The 18,652-nt window shown below is 41.1% G+C and overlaps 1 protein-coding gene across 5 annotated transcripts in view; it reads left to right on the top strand.

Moving 5' to 3' along the window:
- The window catches only part of MYO10 (myosin X), a 228,795-nt gene that overhangs the window by 193,286 nt on the left and 16,857 nt on the right, over positions 1–18,652 (top strand). For all 5 annotated transcript variants that reach the window (XM_064443415.1, XM_064443416.1, XM_064443418.1 and 2 more), the window contains 10 exons: positions 2,392–2,516; positions 2,675–2,789; positions 6,133–6,239; positions 7,256–7,465; positions 7,783–7,822; positions 8,247–9,149; positions 10,407–10,530; positions 11,827–12,070; positions 14,359–14,454; positions 17,842–17,935. In XM_064443415.1, coding sequence (XP_064299485.1) covers positions 2,392–2,516; positions 2,675–2,789; positions 6,133–6,239; positions 7,256–7,465; positions 7,783–7,822; positions 8,247–9,149; positions 10,407–10,530; positions 11,827–12,070; positions 14,359–14,454; positions 17,842–17,935 — 2,058 coding nt within the window. The remainder of the gene's footprint in view (positions 1–2,391; positions 2,517–2,674; positions 2,790–6,132; positions 6,240–7,255; positions 7,466–7,782; positions 7,823–8,246; positions 9,150–10,406; positions 10,531–11,826; positions 12,071–14,358; positions 14,455–17,841; positions 17,936–18,652) is intronic.

The following is an 18,652-nucleotide window of genomic DNA, read 5'->3' as shown; positions in this document are numbered from 1 at the left end:
GTTGACCCATGTCTGCTTGTGGCATGCATCAGCCTTGTGTTACACAAGGCAAAAAGTGAATATGTTTTCCCTTGGGATTATGTGTGCATCTGTGTTCATTTCTTCCCTTTCCCGTTGGCATCATCAGCCACCTGCACAGAAACAGCAGGCAGATGTGTGCGTGGACTTTCGAAGGGCAGCTTTGCAAGACTAGTTCCCTAACACACCTGACTGCTGTAGGAAAACAGTGTTGGCAATGCCAGTCGTGGCAGTATCGGTACCTTTATTGTAAACATTCATACTGTGTGTTCAGCAAAATACAAAGATTTTGCTTGTGGTGTAGTTTACTAGTGGTGGCCAAATCCCAGTTAAACACATAGCTGAGAAAAAGGAGGGAGATTGCATCATTTGCAAAGGCATTTTCCCCCCCTCTGGAACATTAGTTTTTTAGACATGCAGGTATGGAAATAAAATGTTAAGTCGCATTTGTAACAGAGTCGTTAATGTAACAAACATCCTGAGCGGCACAGAGCAGATGTAGTTCCTCAGCATCCCTGGGATGCAAAGCACCCGTCTCGGGGAAGGCAAAAGCAGCTGCTGGTGGTGGCTGAATTTCTCATAGCCCCTGCCCGCCCGCTCGGGCTGGATCAGGTCCTGCCCTCTTGCAGTGCTAATTACCCCAGGCAGGGCAGGGCTCACCGTGGCGACCAGCCACTTTTTAAAACACGAGTTGTTTTAATTTTTGTTCAGTGCTATTGACTGTGGGGGAAGGGATGGGCTGTGCTGGTTTTCCATATGAATTTTAGCCCCAGCACCAAAGGAAGGGGTTGGACGGTCTTTTCGCACGGTGAGTGCCGGGGAAGCATTTGCCCGTGACAGTTCGGTGCAGAAGGGCTGCTGCACCGACAGAGGTGTCTTCCACCTCTGCTCCATGAAATAAATTAATGAAAGGAAGTATAGCAACATATAGGTTTAGACATTTTGCCTTTTAAAGGAGGGAGTAGAAGGTAATCTATCAATACCCTTGAAGCTACCTAATTAACAAATCTGAGTTATCACTGGCACACAGTGTTTTGTTTTATGCATGAAGACGCTGATGGAAAAGTTTAGAATAGATATTTTTAATTAACTTTTTAGTCTGTGCCTTCCTGAAATAACTTGTGAGAAGTTAAGATTTTGGGGAGTCACTCATTTGCTGAATTGCACAAGAGGAATGATTAAAGCCAGTTAATAAATACCAAGAGAGTCTTCTGATTTACAGTTGTTCAGGGCTTGATCTTGCTGTCATTTCCATCAGCTGAAGAACTTCAAATCTTCTATAAACCATTGACTCTATCTTTGAGACCTTGCCTTCCAAACTTCTTGCGAAATACTAAGCACGGTACTCCAGCCCTGCAAATGACTGTGCAGGATGGTCAGCTGGTGTGTTGAAGTGGACTTTTGGGCTGTTGAATTAAATGGTGTATTTACACGTGGTGTTATTTGGGTATTGGGGTTGCCGGCGTTCTGCAAGGTAGTGATTAGCACTATCTTGAATGTTTCCATCTATCGACTATCTTGAGTAGTTCTGTGTGGCTGTGGCTGGTTTACCTCAAAGCATGGTGGCAGTACAGGTGACTCGGGGGACTCTGAGGTGGGACAAGAGGGTTCTGGAGGCTCCCAGGGGGCAGGAACATACTCATCAGTATTTGCAGGTTTTCGTGACTGAGGAGCTGTGGTTACCTGTTTTCTAAATGAAAAATGATGCTGAAAGAACTGCACGCAAACTAAAGGGAACCTGTTTTAGATAAGCAGATTTTTTTCTTCTGTTTACAGATGAAAATATTTCTGCTGTTAAGAATAGCAGTAAATAGAAATTAATCGAAATACAGCCCATTTGAGATCTGAGGTACCACTTCTGTCCCTGTCCATAGTAGATGAGGTGTCACAACAGTAAAAGTTAAATCTTTTCTGACCTTCTGGTTTTGTTTTTTTCTAAATCACCCTACCGTGTTTGTGTATTTTCAAGGTTTGGAATCATATATGGGGACTGCATATGGGATGTAAAGTCAGTTGCTACAGAAACAAAATAAGCAAGCTTGTAGCTGTTGACCTATTAGCTTCCTGTGCTTCTTTCAGACACTTTTTCTGCAGAGCAGTGGCCTGCAAATACACAAGAAATAGAAAAAGACAGCTGATTGGATTAAACGGCTATAAATGTTGTGTCTATGGAAATTATATTGTGTACCTACCATTTTATTTCCATCATGTAGATATATTTTTATGTTCCGTACTGCGGATGTCCTTTAAAACATTGTGTAGCTAGTTTTTAGCTTTTGTGCATTTCAGGTTCATATACCTTGCCCTTTTTATTTCCCCTGACATCTCTAACCATTGCTATTAAAATCCTTGTTTTGAACCTGCTCGTTTTAGATGCCAGACCAGTTTGATCAGACAGTGGTGCTAAACCAGCTGCGCTATTCTGGGATGTTGGAAACAGTCAGGATTCGGAGGGCTGGCTTCCCAGTCCGGAGGCCCTTTCAAGACTTTTATAAAAGGTAAGCCCACTGACTTGTGCACTTCAGGTGTGAGTCATGGGTACCAAATCAACGTTCCCATGTTGAAGAATAAAGTGAAAATCTCATAACAAAAAAAGCATATGCCAAAAATAGAACTTGTCTCTTAAACGAAGTAATGAATACTTTTTGGTTGCCAGATATAAAGTCCTCATGAGAAACTTACCTCTGCCTGAAGATTTAAATGAGAAGTGTGCCGTCCTACTTCGTCTGTATGACAACACAAGCACTGAATGGCAGCTTGGAAAAAATAAGGTAAAATAATCTGACTGTGCATATTGTGAGCCTGCTGCTTATACAAAGCTGAGGGGACAGGATTTAGGCTGCACAGCTGCAGAGAGGTAGTTGTAATGGTAATTACTTTTGGCCTTAAAAGAAGCTGCGCATGCCTATTGGTGCTCTTGAAACCCTTATAGCAACAATTAATGGTTGTGCTGGGAATTTGCTGTCTAAGGCCCTTAGACAGTGACTGGTGATGTCACTCATGGAGAAGAAGTCCGCTTGAATTTTCTCCCACTGCTTACGAGTCATGGTGCTGGTCAGAATAAGAGCTTAAAACACGGAAGCCGGATTTTATCATATTTAGAAGTATGGAGCATGTGAGGTAACACTTTTGTTCTGCAGGGAGCTCCACTTTCACTAGTAAACCCACCTGCGTGATATCTGCTCAGTAGCTGAAATCGGGGGGAGGAATTTTAGCTAGTGTTCATGTAGCAGAGTTGAGCTCTAAGTGTGTTTGCCATCCTAGTTTGAGAGTCTTTTTCAGAGCTACATTAGACCTCAATATGTGTCCTACCAGACAACTTGAACTTCGCCTGCAACTTTTTTCATTCAAAAAAAAAAAGCAAATTATTTTAATTAAAATAAGAAAATTTTAATTTGTGAAACGAAACAATCCAGGTGTTTCTGCGTGCTCATTTTGCAGGTTTGATTTTGGCCAACAGCTGTGTGCGGAGCTTCCCTCCTTCTTGTGAATTTGTGCTCTTGTGTTGGACTTAACAAATTATGTGAAAGTATTGTGTACTCAGCAGAAGATTCCCCATTGCAGGATCTTTCCTAGATATTAAAAACAGGTGGTGCAAAGGACTAGAGTGTGGGTTACAGACATCAGGTGATCACTGCAAAGGATCATCCTCCAGGCCTCTGCAGATGGCTTTCTCTTTTTCCCTCTGGGCAACTCCTGTTGGCCCTCGCAGGGCTTCTGTAGTGGAGACAGAATGAAAAACAGATCCAGAAATACAGTTTGCTGAATTGCATGTTAGACTTGCCATTTTCTTATCAATTGTTAGAATTGTGAAAAAGCTTTCTCATTACCATAGGGTGGAACGAAATATTTTGTAAAATATGACTGATTTTTGTGTGAAACACCCCTTCTCATCATCCTCTTCTCCCGACAACTGCATAGTTTTGAAGGCTTTCCTCCATTCCTCTGCATGCTTAAGGAGTCTCAGAGATGCTATTGGGAAGGTTGATTTGATCATTTTAGAGTTACTGTGAGAGAGACAATCTGAAATGTTCTGATGGCAATTCAAGTAATCTTTTACCCCATTTTTTGTAGATGATGCCTTACAAATAATGCAGTGAAAGTGTTCACCCACACAGCTAGGCTGTGCATCCCATTATACTTTCGGATGTAGTATATTAGCAATATTTATACACAGACCCCGGACAGTGCTTTGGCATCTCATTTTTGAGAACCCAAAATTGTTTTAACCAGCTGCTCGTCAGGAGCCAGGGCTCTGTTGTAACTTCCCTCAGTGTAGGCCCGGCTCGCCTCCCCGCCAGGAGCTGCGTGCATGTTTGTAAAAGTCTTCATAAACAGCTTATTGTAGAAGAGAACAAGAGGGCATTGGTTTCAGACTGAACGTGGGACGGGGCACTGTCCTGCCCATGTTATTTAACAGGGGTAATAACAGCATTGCAATGATTTCGCTTAAGTGTGAATTTTTCTTGTCTTCTACATTTCAAGCTGCAATGCACCTGCTCAGGAAAAGGCATTAGCCTGGGCTTAACATGTGCTTACCATCCGTTTTCGTTCAGGAAGTAGCTGAATGCCTTTCTGCAGCAGAATTTTGGTGTGTTTTTAAAGCTAGTGTGTGTGGAGCAAAGAAAGATTGCCCACTGGGTGAAAGAAAAGGCTTTTTCCATGAGTAAAAGCTTTATACAGAAAGAGCTGCACATTGCAACTCAGATACTGGGACTCGGGGACTTTCTGTGGGAATTCTTACATTCATAGTGTTGGGTAGTTTGTGGTAAAATGTAGTCCCTTTCTTGCTACATTCAAAACTCACAACTGTGCCTCTCCTCAGGAGTGCTGCTGCTTTGGCTTTGATGATGGGCTTTTTTCCCCTAAACACAGAGGGGAAGAACTATCTTTTTTTCTACTTGAACACCCCCAAACGTCCATGGTTTGCTTTGGGTTTGTTTGGCTGGGGTTCTTTGTTGTGTGGTTGTTTTTTCCCCCCGCCCCCCCCCCCCAGCAAGAGAAAACCCAAGGCTTCAAAGAAGCGTTCCTGCTTTTAGATATCTGTGCAGCCCTCCTCCCGTAGCAGAGCCTACACTATCCGTGCACTTTCCTCATCGCCACATTGTGGTGTGCAGCCTGGCTCTCGTCCCAGATAATCACAGTGTCACTGAATGGGCTATGTCCCGCTGCTCATGTCTTAGCCAGCATCATGCCAGGCTGCTGCCACCTATAGCTGATACCAGCAGACTTAGCCTTCAAAATGGAAAAGTTGAGAAGACCTGGAAAAAGCACTGGTAGCAGATAGCTCATCACTTTGTGAGTGCGCAGTACGTCGAGGCAGGTGGAAGAGGGAAGCTGCATTCTCCGTGCCTCTGCTTGGCTGGAGAAGCAGTTCAAGTCATTTAAGGCAAAATAAGCTGGGTTAGCTCAGTGTATGTCAATGCCATGTGCTGAAGCTGCCTCTAAGAGGCAGCAGGCAGCCTGGGCGAGTGATCCAGGTTAGCGCTTGGATAAGAGCCTGGGGGGTGGTCTGTCTGCAGGAGGACGGACAGCTGCAGTGCTGCAGTGGGGTGTCTGGCCCCGGCAGCTGTCTCCCCATGTAACGACAGGAAAACAGTCGCGTTAACCCGAATATGAAACCACTCTCATTTCTGCTTACTTCTGCAGGCTTATAGCCATGTCATTTGAGGCAGTGAGGCTTATGAGGGGTTGTGAAGCTGAATGTTACTGTGAAACAACTAAATTATTGGGGTGGTATTTCTGCCCCTAAAATCAGGAAGTTCATGCTAAGTCCTAAAATTTCATTGGCCTGTGTTACTCTTTGGTGGGAAAGGCTGTTTAATGAATCCAGTAATTACGTTGCTTTTGGAAAAACCCTGCTCCTAATTAAAATTTCCATTACTGTAATCAGGCTCTTCCCACTGAAATCCAGAGTTAGAGAATCAGCTGCAGGTATTTTCTTTTAAGAGAAATATGTCTTGGTTTTTTTCTTTTCTGTTGAGGAAATGGTATGTTTGTCTCTGAATTCAAAGCTGAGGCTTGTTGCTTGGACTGACATCGGCAGCACCCTGGCTGTCCTTTATATATATGATGCTCTCCGCAACTTCTTAAGCCAGAGTTTTTCTTGTCTAGGTATTTCTCCGGGAGTCCTTGGAACACAAGTTGGAGAAACAGCGAGAGGTGGAAGTCACCAAGGCAGCAATGATTATCCGAGCACACATCTTAGGTTATGCAGCCCGGTAAGTGACGAGATGAGAATACTAATAATTAAGCTTTGGAATAAATGTGTGGGGTGACATCGAGTGAAATCCTTCTGGCACAATTCTTAACTTTTCCTAGGGACCAGACATCCAAATCCTGTAAGTGGCTTTTGAAAATACCAGCTGGTATCTTTGCCAGATCCAAGAATAAAAATGGAGTTTGAATTGTTTTGATATAATGAATAGGACTGTATGGAAGTTTGGAGGTCAGCCAGTATCCATATAATTGTATCATGGCCTTAGATCCATGGTAGGGACTCTAGCTGGATGGCACCTAGCGGGGCTGCCCCAAGTTAGCAGCTGAGATTCAGCTTTATCTTTGCTTTGTCATGGTAAGAAAAGAGAAGGCAAATAAAACTCATCAGTTTGGTTCTTAAAGAACCATGACATTAGGTAACTGATTAATGTTTCACTTGTTTACCTGGCTCCATGCATTATGAATGAGGTAGAGTTGCTCATCCCATCTGTTCATTTCTCTGCTTTTTCTGCAAATCAGTTGAGGGCAGTTTAAGGAAACTTATTTGCGTAATGAGGTAATTTCTCTTCATGTATATATTAGTTCTGGCCTTGTATTCTGACCAGTATGTTATTTAAAAGCTATATTCCTTTTTTAATGACAGACCTATCCTGCTGTTCATGAACTTTCTTCTCAGAGGCGTGGGATGACCATCTATGTGTATTCTGTCTCTGCATGTGTGCACACACAGGGCTCTCCTTTTAGCATCTCCTTGTCAGGGACCTAAGAACATGTAAGACAAGTAATGTGCATTTCCTTAATGAAGACACAGACGGAGCTGTCATAGAAATGAGAGAATCTCTTTCCTCTCCTAGGGAGGAGAATGTGAACAAGAATGGGGAAACAATCAGAGAGCTAGAAATAATAAGTTGGTTTACTACCATGGGCTAATTATTGCAGGTCACCATGGCATGACCTCTCGCGACTGCTCGTTAGTTCCTTGTTTCCTTAGAAATTTGCTTTTTTTTTTCCCTTCCAGAAAGCGGTATAGAAAGGTTCTATACTACGTGGTTGTGATACAGAAGAACTACAGAGCATTCTGCAGTAGGAAAAAGTTCCTGTGCCTGAAGAAAGCAGCCATAATCCTTCAGAAGCAGCGGAGAGGCCAGCTTGCTCGACGTGTTTACAGGGAGCGACTGGAGGAGAAGCGGAGACAGGAGGAGGAAAGAAGAAAAGAGGAGGAAGAAAGGTGCAGTATGCTGTCTACATCACTCTCCTGTGTGCCATATTAGGTTTTGCTCTGAGTGGCCTTTGTTTCAGGCTAGTCTTGATCAAGTGATTTTGGAAACCTTTGCTTCTTTTGCTGAAAGGTGCATGTAGCTATTAGCGTGGTATTAGCATGGTAGTTTCATATTCAGAAACACATCCTTGGTGACCTTATTTTTGGCTGTCTTGATCATGTGGCAGATGATCTCTGTAAGTTGAGCTATTGCCCTAGCAACAAAGGTATGTGAGGAGCTTATGTTGAGCTTGATTTACTAACTTCTTTTCTTCCCTCACTTTTAGGGAAAGACAAAGGCAAGAAGCAGAGCGTCTTGCCCAGCAGGTAAATTATATTCTTAATGCTTTCAGACGTCCTGTTTATTTGAGTATCTCAACCTAGCCATTAAAAAACTAAAAGGCATTTGTGGCATTTAAACTAAACTTATTACAGGAGTTGGCAGATAAAGCCAAAGGAAACTTGATACAGTTGTTTGCATGGAAATTTCTTTCACCTCATGCTTCATTTAATTTCTGGCAAAGATTGAACTTTCTGCACATACTTGAGCTTCCCAGTATCTGTGAGCAAATGTAATCACGCTTTTATTTTTCTTTTTCTTTCCTTTTCTTTCTGATATAGGGATACGGATCCTTTCAAACAAACAGCACGGTGGGATCATAGTGCTTTAGAAATAAATAAATTTTAAAAGCAATCTTGCACTGGGGGGCTTTATTTTTTTTTTTTTTTATTTATTTTATTTTGAATGCAGGCTGAAGAAGAAAGAAAGAAGCAGGAACTGGCTGCCATTCAGAAAGCCCAGAAGGAGGCAGAGCTAAAGCAAGAGGTGGAGAAGCAGAAAGAAAGCAGGCAGGTGGAAGAAATCCTGCGTCTGGAAAAAGAAATTGAAGACTTGCAGCGCGTGAAGAAGCAGCAGGAGCTGTCTTTGACAGAGGCTTCATTGCAGAGGCTGCAGCAGCTTCGAGATGAGGAACTCCGGCGGCTTGAGGACGAAGCATGTCGAGCAGCCCAGGAGTTCCTGGAATCTCTGAACTTTGATGAGATTGATGAATGTGTCCGAAACATTGAGAAGTCTCTCTCTGTGGGCAACGGCTATCCTGCTGAGCTGACTGAACAGACTGGAAATGCCTGCAGTGAAAAGCCCAATTTTAACTTCAGCCAGCCATATCCTGAGGAGGAGGTAGATGAGGGCTTTGAAGCTGATGATGATGCATTTAAAGATTCACCCAACCCAAGTGAGCATGGCCATTCTGATCAAAGGACCAGTGGCATCAGAACAAGTGATGATTCCTCAGAAGAGGATCCCTATATGAATGATACTGTGGTGCCAACAATTCCTGCTGCTAGCAACACCATGCTTATACCTCCTGCCCATGATACAGTCAGTCTCCACAACTCTTCAAGCGGTGAATCCACATACTGCATGCCCGAAAATGTATCGTGTAGACCCCCAAATTCTGTGGAACTTATTTCTCCCGATGGAGACTATGATTACGACCAAGACGATTATGAAGATGGTGCTATTACTTCTGGTAGCAGTGTGACCTTCTCTAATTCGCACAGTAGCCAGTGGTCACCAGACTACCGATGCTCAGTGGGGACATACAATAGCTCTGGAGCATACCGGTTTAGCTCTGAAGGAGCTCAGTCTTCTGTAAGTATCATTGTTTTTATTATCTAATAATTCATATGTGCTTATGAATTTTTTTTTCCATTCTGCATCTGCACAGTCACTGTAGCTGTTCTAACAAATGTCTATGTTGTGTTATTTGACTTGCTTAGACTGCGTCTGGACATAGTTGTCTGTTGCCATCTAGATGCCACTGGGGTGAGTGCATTAGTCAGAGGCAGCTCAGATGCTCCTTGCAGTCCTAGGCTTGTGCAAGGATATGGTTCCATGTGTTTTAATGCAGAACTGCACATTACTTGGTGAGGAGCTCAGTATATGGCCTTGGATGCAACTCATAAGCAAAATTCTTCTCTGTGTGTGTGTTTTGAGGGGGGGCACCAGATAGCATGGTGGGGAGTTGATTTCAGAAAAAACAGGTTCAGTTACGTATGCAAGTTGCAACAGTATGGAATAAACTGCTTGCAGAAGTCCGTGAAATGCCCGGTGTATTTTGAGATGACTTGGAGAGTAAATTTCACATGATGGCAAATATTAGAATTGACATATTGAAGAGCTCTTTTTCAGTGCTGTTTACCGAGTACACTGTGGGCTTTGCTCTGACAAATTTTGCAAGAATATGATTTCCTTGACCATGCACAGAATACTTCTGAGGCTGTGTGGCTGGGAAAGTGAAAAAGTATTTCAGCAACACTGACTTATTTGGAAGGAAATTGTTAACACTAAAATATGTATTACAGTTGAGCTAATGGAAACCAGTCAGAGAGCCATCACGGTTGTTGGGATAAATTGACAGTTCTTGCCTAAAAGGAGAACACTTTTAGCTGTCCCGGTTGAGGACTCCTTCCTGTTGCACGACTCTCTGTGTGTGTCAGATACAGAACAGAAATTCTGATTATTTGGGGAGAGGGTGGAGGAAAGCTATTACCACAGCTTGTGGAATGTGTTTCTTTTCCAAGACGTCTCTAAACTGTTACCCACAGCACTTCAGTGATGGAGGGGGTAGCACAAGGTAGCATACCCTGGCCATGTTTTTGCAAAAGGATAGCTTTCCTGAGCAGCTACAAAGCTGTTTCATAGATTTCTTACATGACATTAGGGCTAGCGTGCAATCAAACAGTTCAAGCTGCAAGTTAGTACGATGTGCTCCTTCCTTAGCTGGGAAAACCAGCAATCGTGTTCTTCCAATACATCATAAAATGTTTTAGCTGAAGACTTCTAAATAAATTTTATCTAAACTCTTTCCCAAAAGATCATTTCACCTTTATTTCCTTTATTCTGTAGTTTGAAGACAGCGAAGAAGATTTTGACTCCAGGTTTGATACAGATGATGAACTTTCCTACCGGAGGGATTCAGTCTATAGCTGTGTCAGCCTGCCCTACTTTCACAGCTTTCTGTACATGAAAGGTACTGGGCGAATCAGAATTCACTAAATATACAAAATAACCAGAAATCGTTATTATACCTTGCACTCCAAGTCCTGTAGAGTGAAGCTATTTTCTTACAAAGAGTGATGAAAAAGTAACTTAATTTGAGCTGCTCTCAAATTAAGTTACTCGCAGTGGCTTACGTCTAGCAATGTTTTTCCCCTCTGCAAAGGAACATCAACATTTTGGGTGGCCTTTGTTTCATTTTACACCTCTGCTGGCTCGTAAACAATGGAATATCCAGGGTAAATATAGCAAAATAACTCATGAAGTGAAATTGTACCAAATTTTGAGGAAAGCTGATTCCTGCTCCCAGAACCTTGTAACAGACAGCATTACACATTGCAGACCAGTTTTACTGACCTCAGTTGACTTTCATTTTGGATCCAAAAGACACAAACAAGGATATGGGTAGCAAAGGGGCGTGAGAGACTCTGAAAGGACATACATAGGAGTTCTCTGGTTAAGATTCTTGGTTTTATCTTCTGATGGTTGATAGTAAATTGTAATCTAGATGAATCCTTGCATGATACCCATCACTGTAGCATAATTTATTTTCCTGGAATAGGAACAGTGACGAATGTGCACACAGGTATGTTTGTGAGAAGAATAATGCAGTGATGACTAGCATGGCTTTTACTTTCTGACACAGTTAGCAGTAAGTTTTTGTGGAATGACAGGAGTACATTGCTTTGGTTAAGGTTTTTATGACTGTGATGTAACTGCAGTGCAAGGTGTATTGTCTACCATAACAAAACTCACAAGAAGTTTAGACAGTTTAGCCACACTTCGGTATGAATGAGCTCCCAGTGGTATATTTCCTGCTCTAAGTATAGCTTTTCCAGCTTTTGTGCTTTTGAGTTTAACGTTATTGTGTCCTAAAAACCTGGAGAGAGGAGAGTTTTAACACTAAACTTTTCTTAGATTATCATTGAGATACATAGAAAACAGTATTAAAGATCTGATTCTCATATGCAATAAGAAATTTTAATTATTTATTATTTATTATATATGTTATGTATAAGTATATATAATTATATGTTACATCTATGATTTTGTTATATAGAGATCTTTTATAATAAGATTACCAACAATATTGATGGCCTTAAGGATATGCAAAAATGAGATCTTTGGTTTCATGGCTTACAGCAGAGACTCAGTTTAAGTACAGCATTGTTGGTCAGCATCTTCCAGCGTTGGTTTGGTCACAGCTTCTTTTTATAATATAATTGTTTGTCTTCACTACGTATAAACCCACATCTGTGTCTCTTGCCAGGTGGCTTAATAAACACGTGGAAGCGACGCTGGTGTGTCCTGAAAGATGAGACCTTCCTGTGGTTTCGTTCCAAGCAGGAAGCACTTAAGCAGGGTTGGCTTCACAAAAAGGGGGGTGGATCATCTACGCTTTCCCGAAGGAACTGGAAGAAACGATGGTTTGTTCTCAGACAGTCCAGGTTGATGTACTTTGAAAATGACAGTGAAGAAAAGCTAAAGGGTGCTATTGATGTCCGAACTGCCAAGTAGGTTTATATGTGTTTATGTGTTAGCCGTAGTTCTTCCTGAATGCTTCTTGGGGCTTAATTGTGGAAGACATTGAGTGCCCTGCCTTCAAAGTGTGTGAATGCAAGCATGAGAGCGTGTATGATGAAGTTACTGAAAGCAAGTGTTGACCTTGCTTGGCTCTCTTAAGGCTACAGAGTGCGCCGGAGCTAAGCCAGTGCCAAAATACTTCAGAAAATTGCTGCTATAATGAGCCCGTCTATGCTTTCTCCCAAACTAGAGGCCCTACTTAGCCTGTAATGATTCCCAAGGCAATCTGGGGCACGTTGCCAAGTCCGTAGCTGCGGGCAAACCTAGAATGGAGAGGGTGGAATTAATAGGCCCTGGATATATTAAGTTAGCATGGGTCAAAGCTGTATCTTCTGTATGTATTTACATTTTTTTTTCATGTTTGAAATAATTGTGGTAGTGGTAGAAAAGTCTTTAAAATGCGTATATTCATTTAAAAAGAATAGAATTACTAAACCTAACTTAATAACCTGTCTTGCTAACTGAAATTCCTTATGCCTTAAAATTCTATGTTTCCTGAAGCATGCATCGAAAAAGTTTTCTAAGGGATGGTATTCTTCCTTCTAAACAGTCACTATGCTTTACAAACTTATGGATTATCTAACTAATTTAAAAATTAGAGTATGCCAACATTGGTAGTCTCATTTCTGTATAAAAGTGTACCTAAGCTTTCTTCCAGGTAGAGAAAAATAGAAACGGCTGTAACACTTGATTCCACTCTGTTCCTTGTAATCTGCAACTGTCCATTTTATTTTGTTAATTTAACAGAGTCCTTAAACTAGATTGAAAGCTTAGATTAATAATTTCTTTGGAAGTTCTGGCTTGATCCTGATTTCAAGCAGGGCAATGTAAATAGTTTCAGTGAGCTTCCTGACTTGCTCTTGTGAAACCAATGGGCTGTGGATGTCAAGCAGGTCTCTGAATAGAGATTGACATTCCCACCACAACTTTTTTTATTGTTGTTGAAACCTAATTTGACTCTGTCTCATGAACCATAGCATTTTTTAGCTTCTTTTTCTAATATGTTTAAACCTTCTTTTTCTGTTGTCATCACATTGTTTCATTGACTGTGCCCTATCGAACTTCTTTGCTGAACGTACCTTTAAAATTGTCAGGTAAAGGTTGTTGAACCTGACTTGAGCTGTAGGTTCAATCAATGAGTATTTGTGTATGAAATAGCTAAATGAAAGGGTACTTATATTTAAAAGCTGTGTATCATGAGAAATGAGCAATAACTTCTCAGTGACTTCAATATTCACTGAGTGCATTCCTAACATATGATGTGACTTACACATTTCACCATGCCATATTAGGGACCCTGGTCAAATTAAATAAATCTTAGGCTGATTCACTTAAAACACAGAACAGGGCGGTATTCTGTTGGACACTGTTATTGGGAGGGAAGGAAGCCAAACTAAAGAAAACAGTACAGAATTACAGTTTCTTGTTTTAATAGCAGATAAGTTGTCCTCATGAGTCTGATAAGGAGAGCTTGCATATATTGTTTAGAGGTTAGAGATTTATGAGAATAGTATAGCTGATAGGGGAGTATAGCTAGTTAAGGAAATAATTAGCTTCAGATAAATATAGTAAAATGGCAAAAAGGAAATCCAGTTGATTTCTTAAGCTCCAGGAAAACCTGATGTAAGAGTTAAATTACTCCTTAAAAATCTTGTACTTTGTGGTTCATGAGTGTTTAATATATCAATACTTACATGTCCAAACTACAAATAAGAAAGATGTAACTTTTCAGCAGATGAGTGCTCAGTTTTCTCTGGAAGTCATGTCTGGAATTGTCTTTATGCTGACTCACAATCACACAGAATCACTAATCCAGGTTTTGTTTGCTTTTTGTTTTCAATCTTCAAGAGCTTACTTTTTACCACTCCAAAAGTTACTTGGGTATGCAGCCAGTTCAGAAATATATCCATTTCTCAAATCAGTTATCCCTGCCTCTCTTGAGGTTTAATAATGCTTTTTCTTTAGTTCTTGTTAAAACAATCACAGCCGACTTGGTATAGTGACATTCACAGTAGTTTGAATATTTGTAACGTACAGGCACAACATAACAACTATAGTCTGGTAAACTAATACTGTCTGATAAATCACATTGTGAGTCTTGAAAATGAGGCTGACTGCTGATTTTAAGTATCAGTAGTTTGTGAGCCTCTCAGCAGAACAGAAATTTCAAAATGTTGACAATCTTTAATGCTCAGTCTTGGCGTTTCCTTCTTTTCAGAGAGATTGTTGATAACACTGGCAAAGAAAATGGTATTGATCTAATAATGGGTGATAGGACCTACCACTTAATTGCTGAGTCTCCAGAGGATGCAAGGTATGAAAATCATCAGGCCTTTTTCTTTTCTTTTCTTTTTGTTCCCTTTTTAACCTCTATGCCGTTCTGACTTGTGCTTGTCATTAATTTGTTTGCCCGCTGTCACTAAGTATTCAGGCTGTGTTAAACACGTTGCATTTAACACTTTTTCGAAAGGCCTGCTGAGAAGAAAATCTTGTGGCAGAACATTCCTGGGAAGAGTCAGGCTGCCGATGAAAATTTGCCTAGAACTTGGCTGTTGGCCATTTATTACGAGCAAACTTCTGAAATACAGTATGTCTGTAGAGAGGCAGTCATCAGCCATTGATGGTTGTCTTGTGCATTACCATTACCCTGCTGTGTTTAGCTGCATAGATTAAATCAATATTTAAGACCCTGTAATCTGCCTGAAATAAAGTACTGTTCTTTAGGGTTGGGATCTGTTTGCCTAAGCAGAGCCTAAAATTTTTTCAGGTAAAAGTTGTAATGTGTCACTGGATTTTAGGGTGAAATCATGTTCATGAATAAGAGAAGCATGCAACAGAGTGTTTCCCTTTCTGCTGATTTAAAAAGGGTCTTGCTTTTGTTGCTAAAGGATCCGTCTCAAACTGTAGGGGGAGGCTGGTAGGTGAGGAGCAAGCTTGACTTGTCAGATCAGTTGTAGTGCATCTTTTTTTAAAAAGAAAAAATCCCAACACTACAGTTCATGCGAGATAATAATATGCTTGCCCAGAAAAATCAAGCATTTAAATAAAGTGAACTTAGTAATCAAAGCTTATTACCCACTGCCTTGCTGCCCCAAGGCCAGAATACAGGATGCCTACGTCAACATCACTTGAGCTAGTTTTGCTCTGAAGCCTGGAAACTTGCTTCATATCCTATTCTTTTTAAAGGTGTAATACCTTCGTATATCACAGAACCCTAAGTACAAATTTAAGAATGCTTACAGTGCAGAATCATTCTTCATTTTCAGGCATCCTTAAAATTACCCTTGAAATAAGTACGAGCTTTCCAATACCGATTGTTAAGGTTCTTGTGTCACATGAGCGTATTTTAAAATGAAGGCTTAGCTAAAGTCTCTTCTATTAGACTTGTGCGCATGCCCTAGGGACCGATACGAAATTATCAGTGTAATGACTTGTCTGTTGTCATGCATCTCTCTTGTTTTTTTCTTAAACGTGGGGGAGGAGACACTACACGCTATTGCTGTGTATAGTACACATAACACACCATCCAGATTAAATACTTCTTACCACTGTATTTCATGTCCCTTTACTCTCAGTCATCCCAGAAAACTTTAATGAGGGAGATGTGTAAGGTTTTGCAGATGGGCTTAAGTCAAAGCCTCGTTAATGTTTGGCATTGTTAAAAGTGAAGTACAAAATTATTAGACTCTGTCGGTTCTGGACCTGCTATTGAAAAAAAAAAATACTTTGTACATGGGCTAGATCATGATCTGAGGTTGCTTTTTGTTCAAATGATGGAAAAAAAGGAAGAGAAACCTGACACCCTCCCCAAAAGAGATATTACTATTTTGATCATGGAAGTGTATTTGAGGAAAGAAGTAATGCCTCAGTGGGCAGCCATTGCTGAGGGTTTATTCCTTTCAAGCCCCTGAGCCTGTCTTTTGCCCTGTTCCTGGGTTCTAGGACTCAGCTGAAAACCAGAGGAGGTCCTGAGAGGCAAGAAAGCAGAGTAAAATCTGCCTTTGACTTTTGCAAAGTGCCATGATTAATTTCTTTTTCATTGTTTACACAAAGATTACATGAAATTCGGAAAACTCTGAATTGTTCTTTAAAATCCAATAATAAATTATTACTAACTGTGCATACAGTGCTATGAAGTCTTTTTTTGTTTGTTTTTAAATAGAAGATTGGCATTTAAATACATTTTCAATTTCTGAGCCCAAAAATGGAAGCTGAATTGAATTTGTGGGAATCTTTTGGTAGATTTAGTTTTCTTCAGCTGATGGTTCTTTCTCTTTAGATGACCTTTCCCTCATTTTGAGGGGTGTTCAGTGACCTTGTCTTACATTCAGCAAATTAAGTGTTGAGCACGACCTCTCAGTCGGTATCTCTGAGTCTTAACAAAAGAATCAGGACTAAATATGTCCTCATCTTCTTTATTGTCAGGCACTTTAAATCTCCATTTTTCTTCATGCCTTGCATTGTTTCTAATGAAAGCATAAGCCGTTAAAAAGGATTGAGGATATGGCAGCGATGGTACTGTTTGACAGACTACACAGGTTTTCTCAAGATATTTTGGCAGTTCAATTTCCAGGTGTCTGCATTATGGGGAACAGTTGGCTTCTGAATGCCGGAATTAAGGAGGCAGCACTTCAGTGTCATAGGCATAAATTCTGTGACTATAAGCACTTGCAGAAAAGATAGCTTTGTATTTAAAGCAAGTAATTTTGCGTTTGTTCCCTCAACCTGGTGGTGGTGGAGAAGCCTCTGCAGAAAAATGAGGGGTCTCTTTTAAGGGCTGGGCTTTTGAGCTCTTTGAAAACTTGGCCCCAGGTGGTTTTCATTAGAATAGCAAATTCATATCTCAAAGAATGGCATTCAGGAACCTGCAGAACAGGCCAAGCTCTGCCCTCAGATTTCAGTCGGATTGCTTAGAGCGGTTGAGTTTTATCTTATACAAGTGCCAAGAGGGTAGAGATTTCCCAGAAGCAGAAGGTGTGGTCAGAATTCAATCCCTCTGCAATTGCTGCTCAGCGCTAGGGGCCGAAATACTGGAAACCTCTCTGCCAGTTTACCTGTTGCGGATATATACGAGGTTACTGGAGCGGCACAAATTAGCTCTGTTTCGGCTTCGCTGGTCCTTCTGGGAGCTGGATTTTCCAATGCTCCACAGGGAACAAAAAACATAGAGGTATTTGCTTGGGGTTTTCATTCTTTTTTCCATCTCAGTTGTGCTACAGAGGACTTGATGGACTTGGGTGGTCTTCGCAGAAGTATTATTTTAAGAAACTATTACCAGTCACACTATCAGTGCAGCAGAATTTATCCGAAGGTTGGGTTTCCCATTAAAGGCTTCGTGTGTAGCTAGTAATGCATTTTTTTCCAGATGAAATGTGGGGAATGTGTTATAAATACTGTCTAAGCATTCAGATATTTCATTGTGCTCACTGCCAGTTTTTCAGAGATGCCACCTTCTGCACAAGGTGTTTGTCTTTAGGAAGAATCGTATGACATGAGCTTGGATGGGAGATCTGGAGGGGCTTGTTTGTACCCAGATTACCTGAACTGACATAAAGCCTTGCTGCTTTTATGCGTGTTGACAAAAGGAATCTTAAGCAATTTCAAAAACCTGCAAAACCTGCTAGATCTCTGCAGAACAAAGGTGCCAAAAGCCTTGTGCAGAAGCAACATTTTACTTACACCGCTGCCTTTCTCCCCACAGCCAGTGGTTTAGTGTACTGAGTCAAGTCCATGCGTCCACAGAGCAAGAGATCCGAGAGATGCATGATGAGCAGGCAAATCCACAGAATGCTGTGGTAAGTCTAAATCTGAAGAACTTTTCAAAGCAAATATTTTTAGAAAACAAGGAGCACTGTGGCGGCCATAGCTTCGGAGAGTCACAAGCTATCTTTCCTTAAATGCGGTAGTCGCTGTGACACTGTCTCAAGGCTTCATGTCCTCGACCCTGTGGCAGAACCGGAGAAGAGTCTGACTTCTGATTCCTCTCCCATCGATCACCTTGATAAAAAATGAGTATTGTTTTTGGGGGTGGTTTCCTCTGTCACACCACAGTGTATGCTTGAGTTTGAAGTTCTGCAAAGATACAGTTAATGAGTAAATTAAAAACCCAAGAGTATGAGATTTGAGATTTCTCTGGTCCTGCATTTATCATTCTGTACAACATGCACTGGGAATAAATGGGATAAATTTGGAACCTAAATCAAGCAAAGGAAAATAAAAACTTCTGCTTAATGGCTTCAGAAGTTTGTTCTGAGAGGGTGCCATTTATATTGGGATGGCACTTTTAGGTGAAAAATTCAAGCAGGTTTGGAAGCATAGGAAAATAAGAGCAGTTTTTGAGCTGCCTCCAGCTTAACTAGCGATAGTCTTTTTCTGGGTCTATTTATCTGAGTCTCTTAGTTTTGCCCTCTGCAGTTTTAATGGTTAAGAAAAAACTGATGCCCAAATCTGCAGTTCTTCTTGCTTGAACAAAGCTGCTGCTCCTTTTACCTCTCTCTGGCAAGAGTACTGTG

The sequence above is a fragment of the Phalacrocorax carbo genome, chromosome 2 (assembly GCF_963921805.1).
Source record: "Phalacrocorax carbo chromosome 2, bPhaCar2.1, whole genome shotgun sequence".
Lineage (NCBI taxonomy): Eukaryota > Metazoa > Chordata > Aves > Suliformes > Phalacrocoracidae > Phalacrocorax > Phalacrocorax carbo.
Note: the sequence above shows the minus strand (reverse complement) of the source record. Positions and strands in the feature narration are given on the sequence as shown.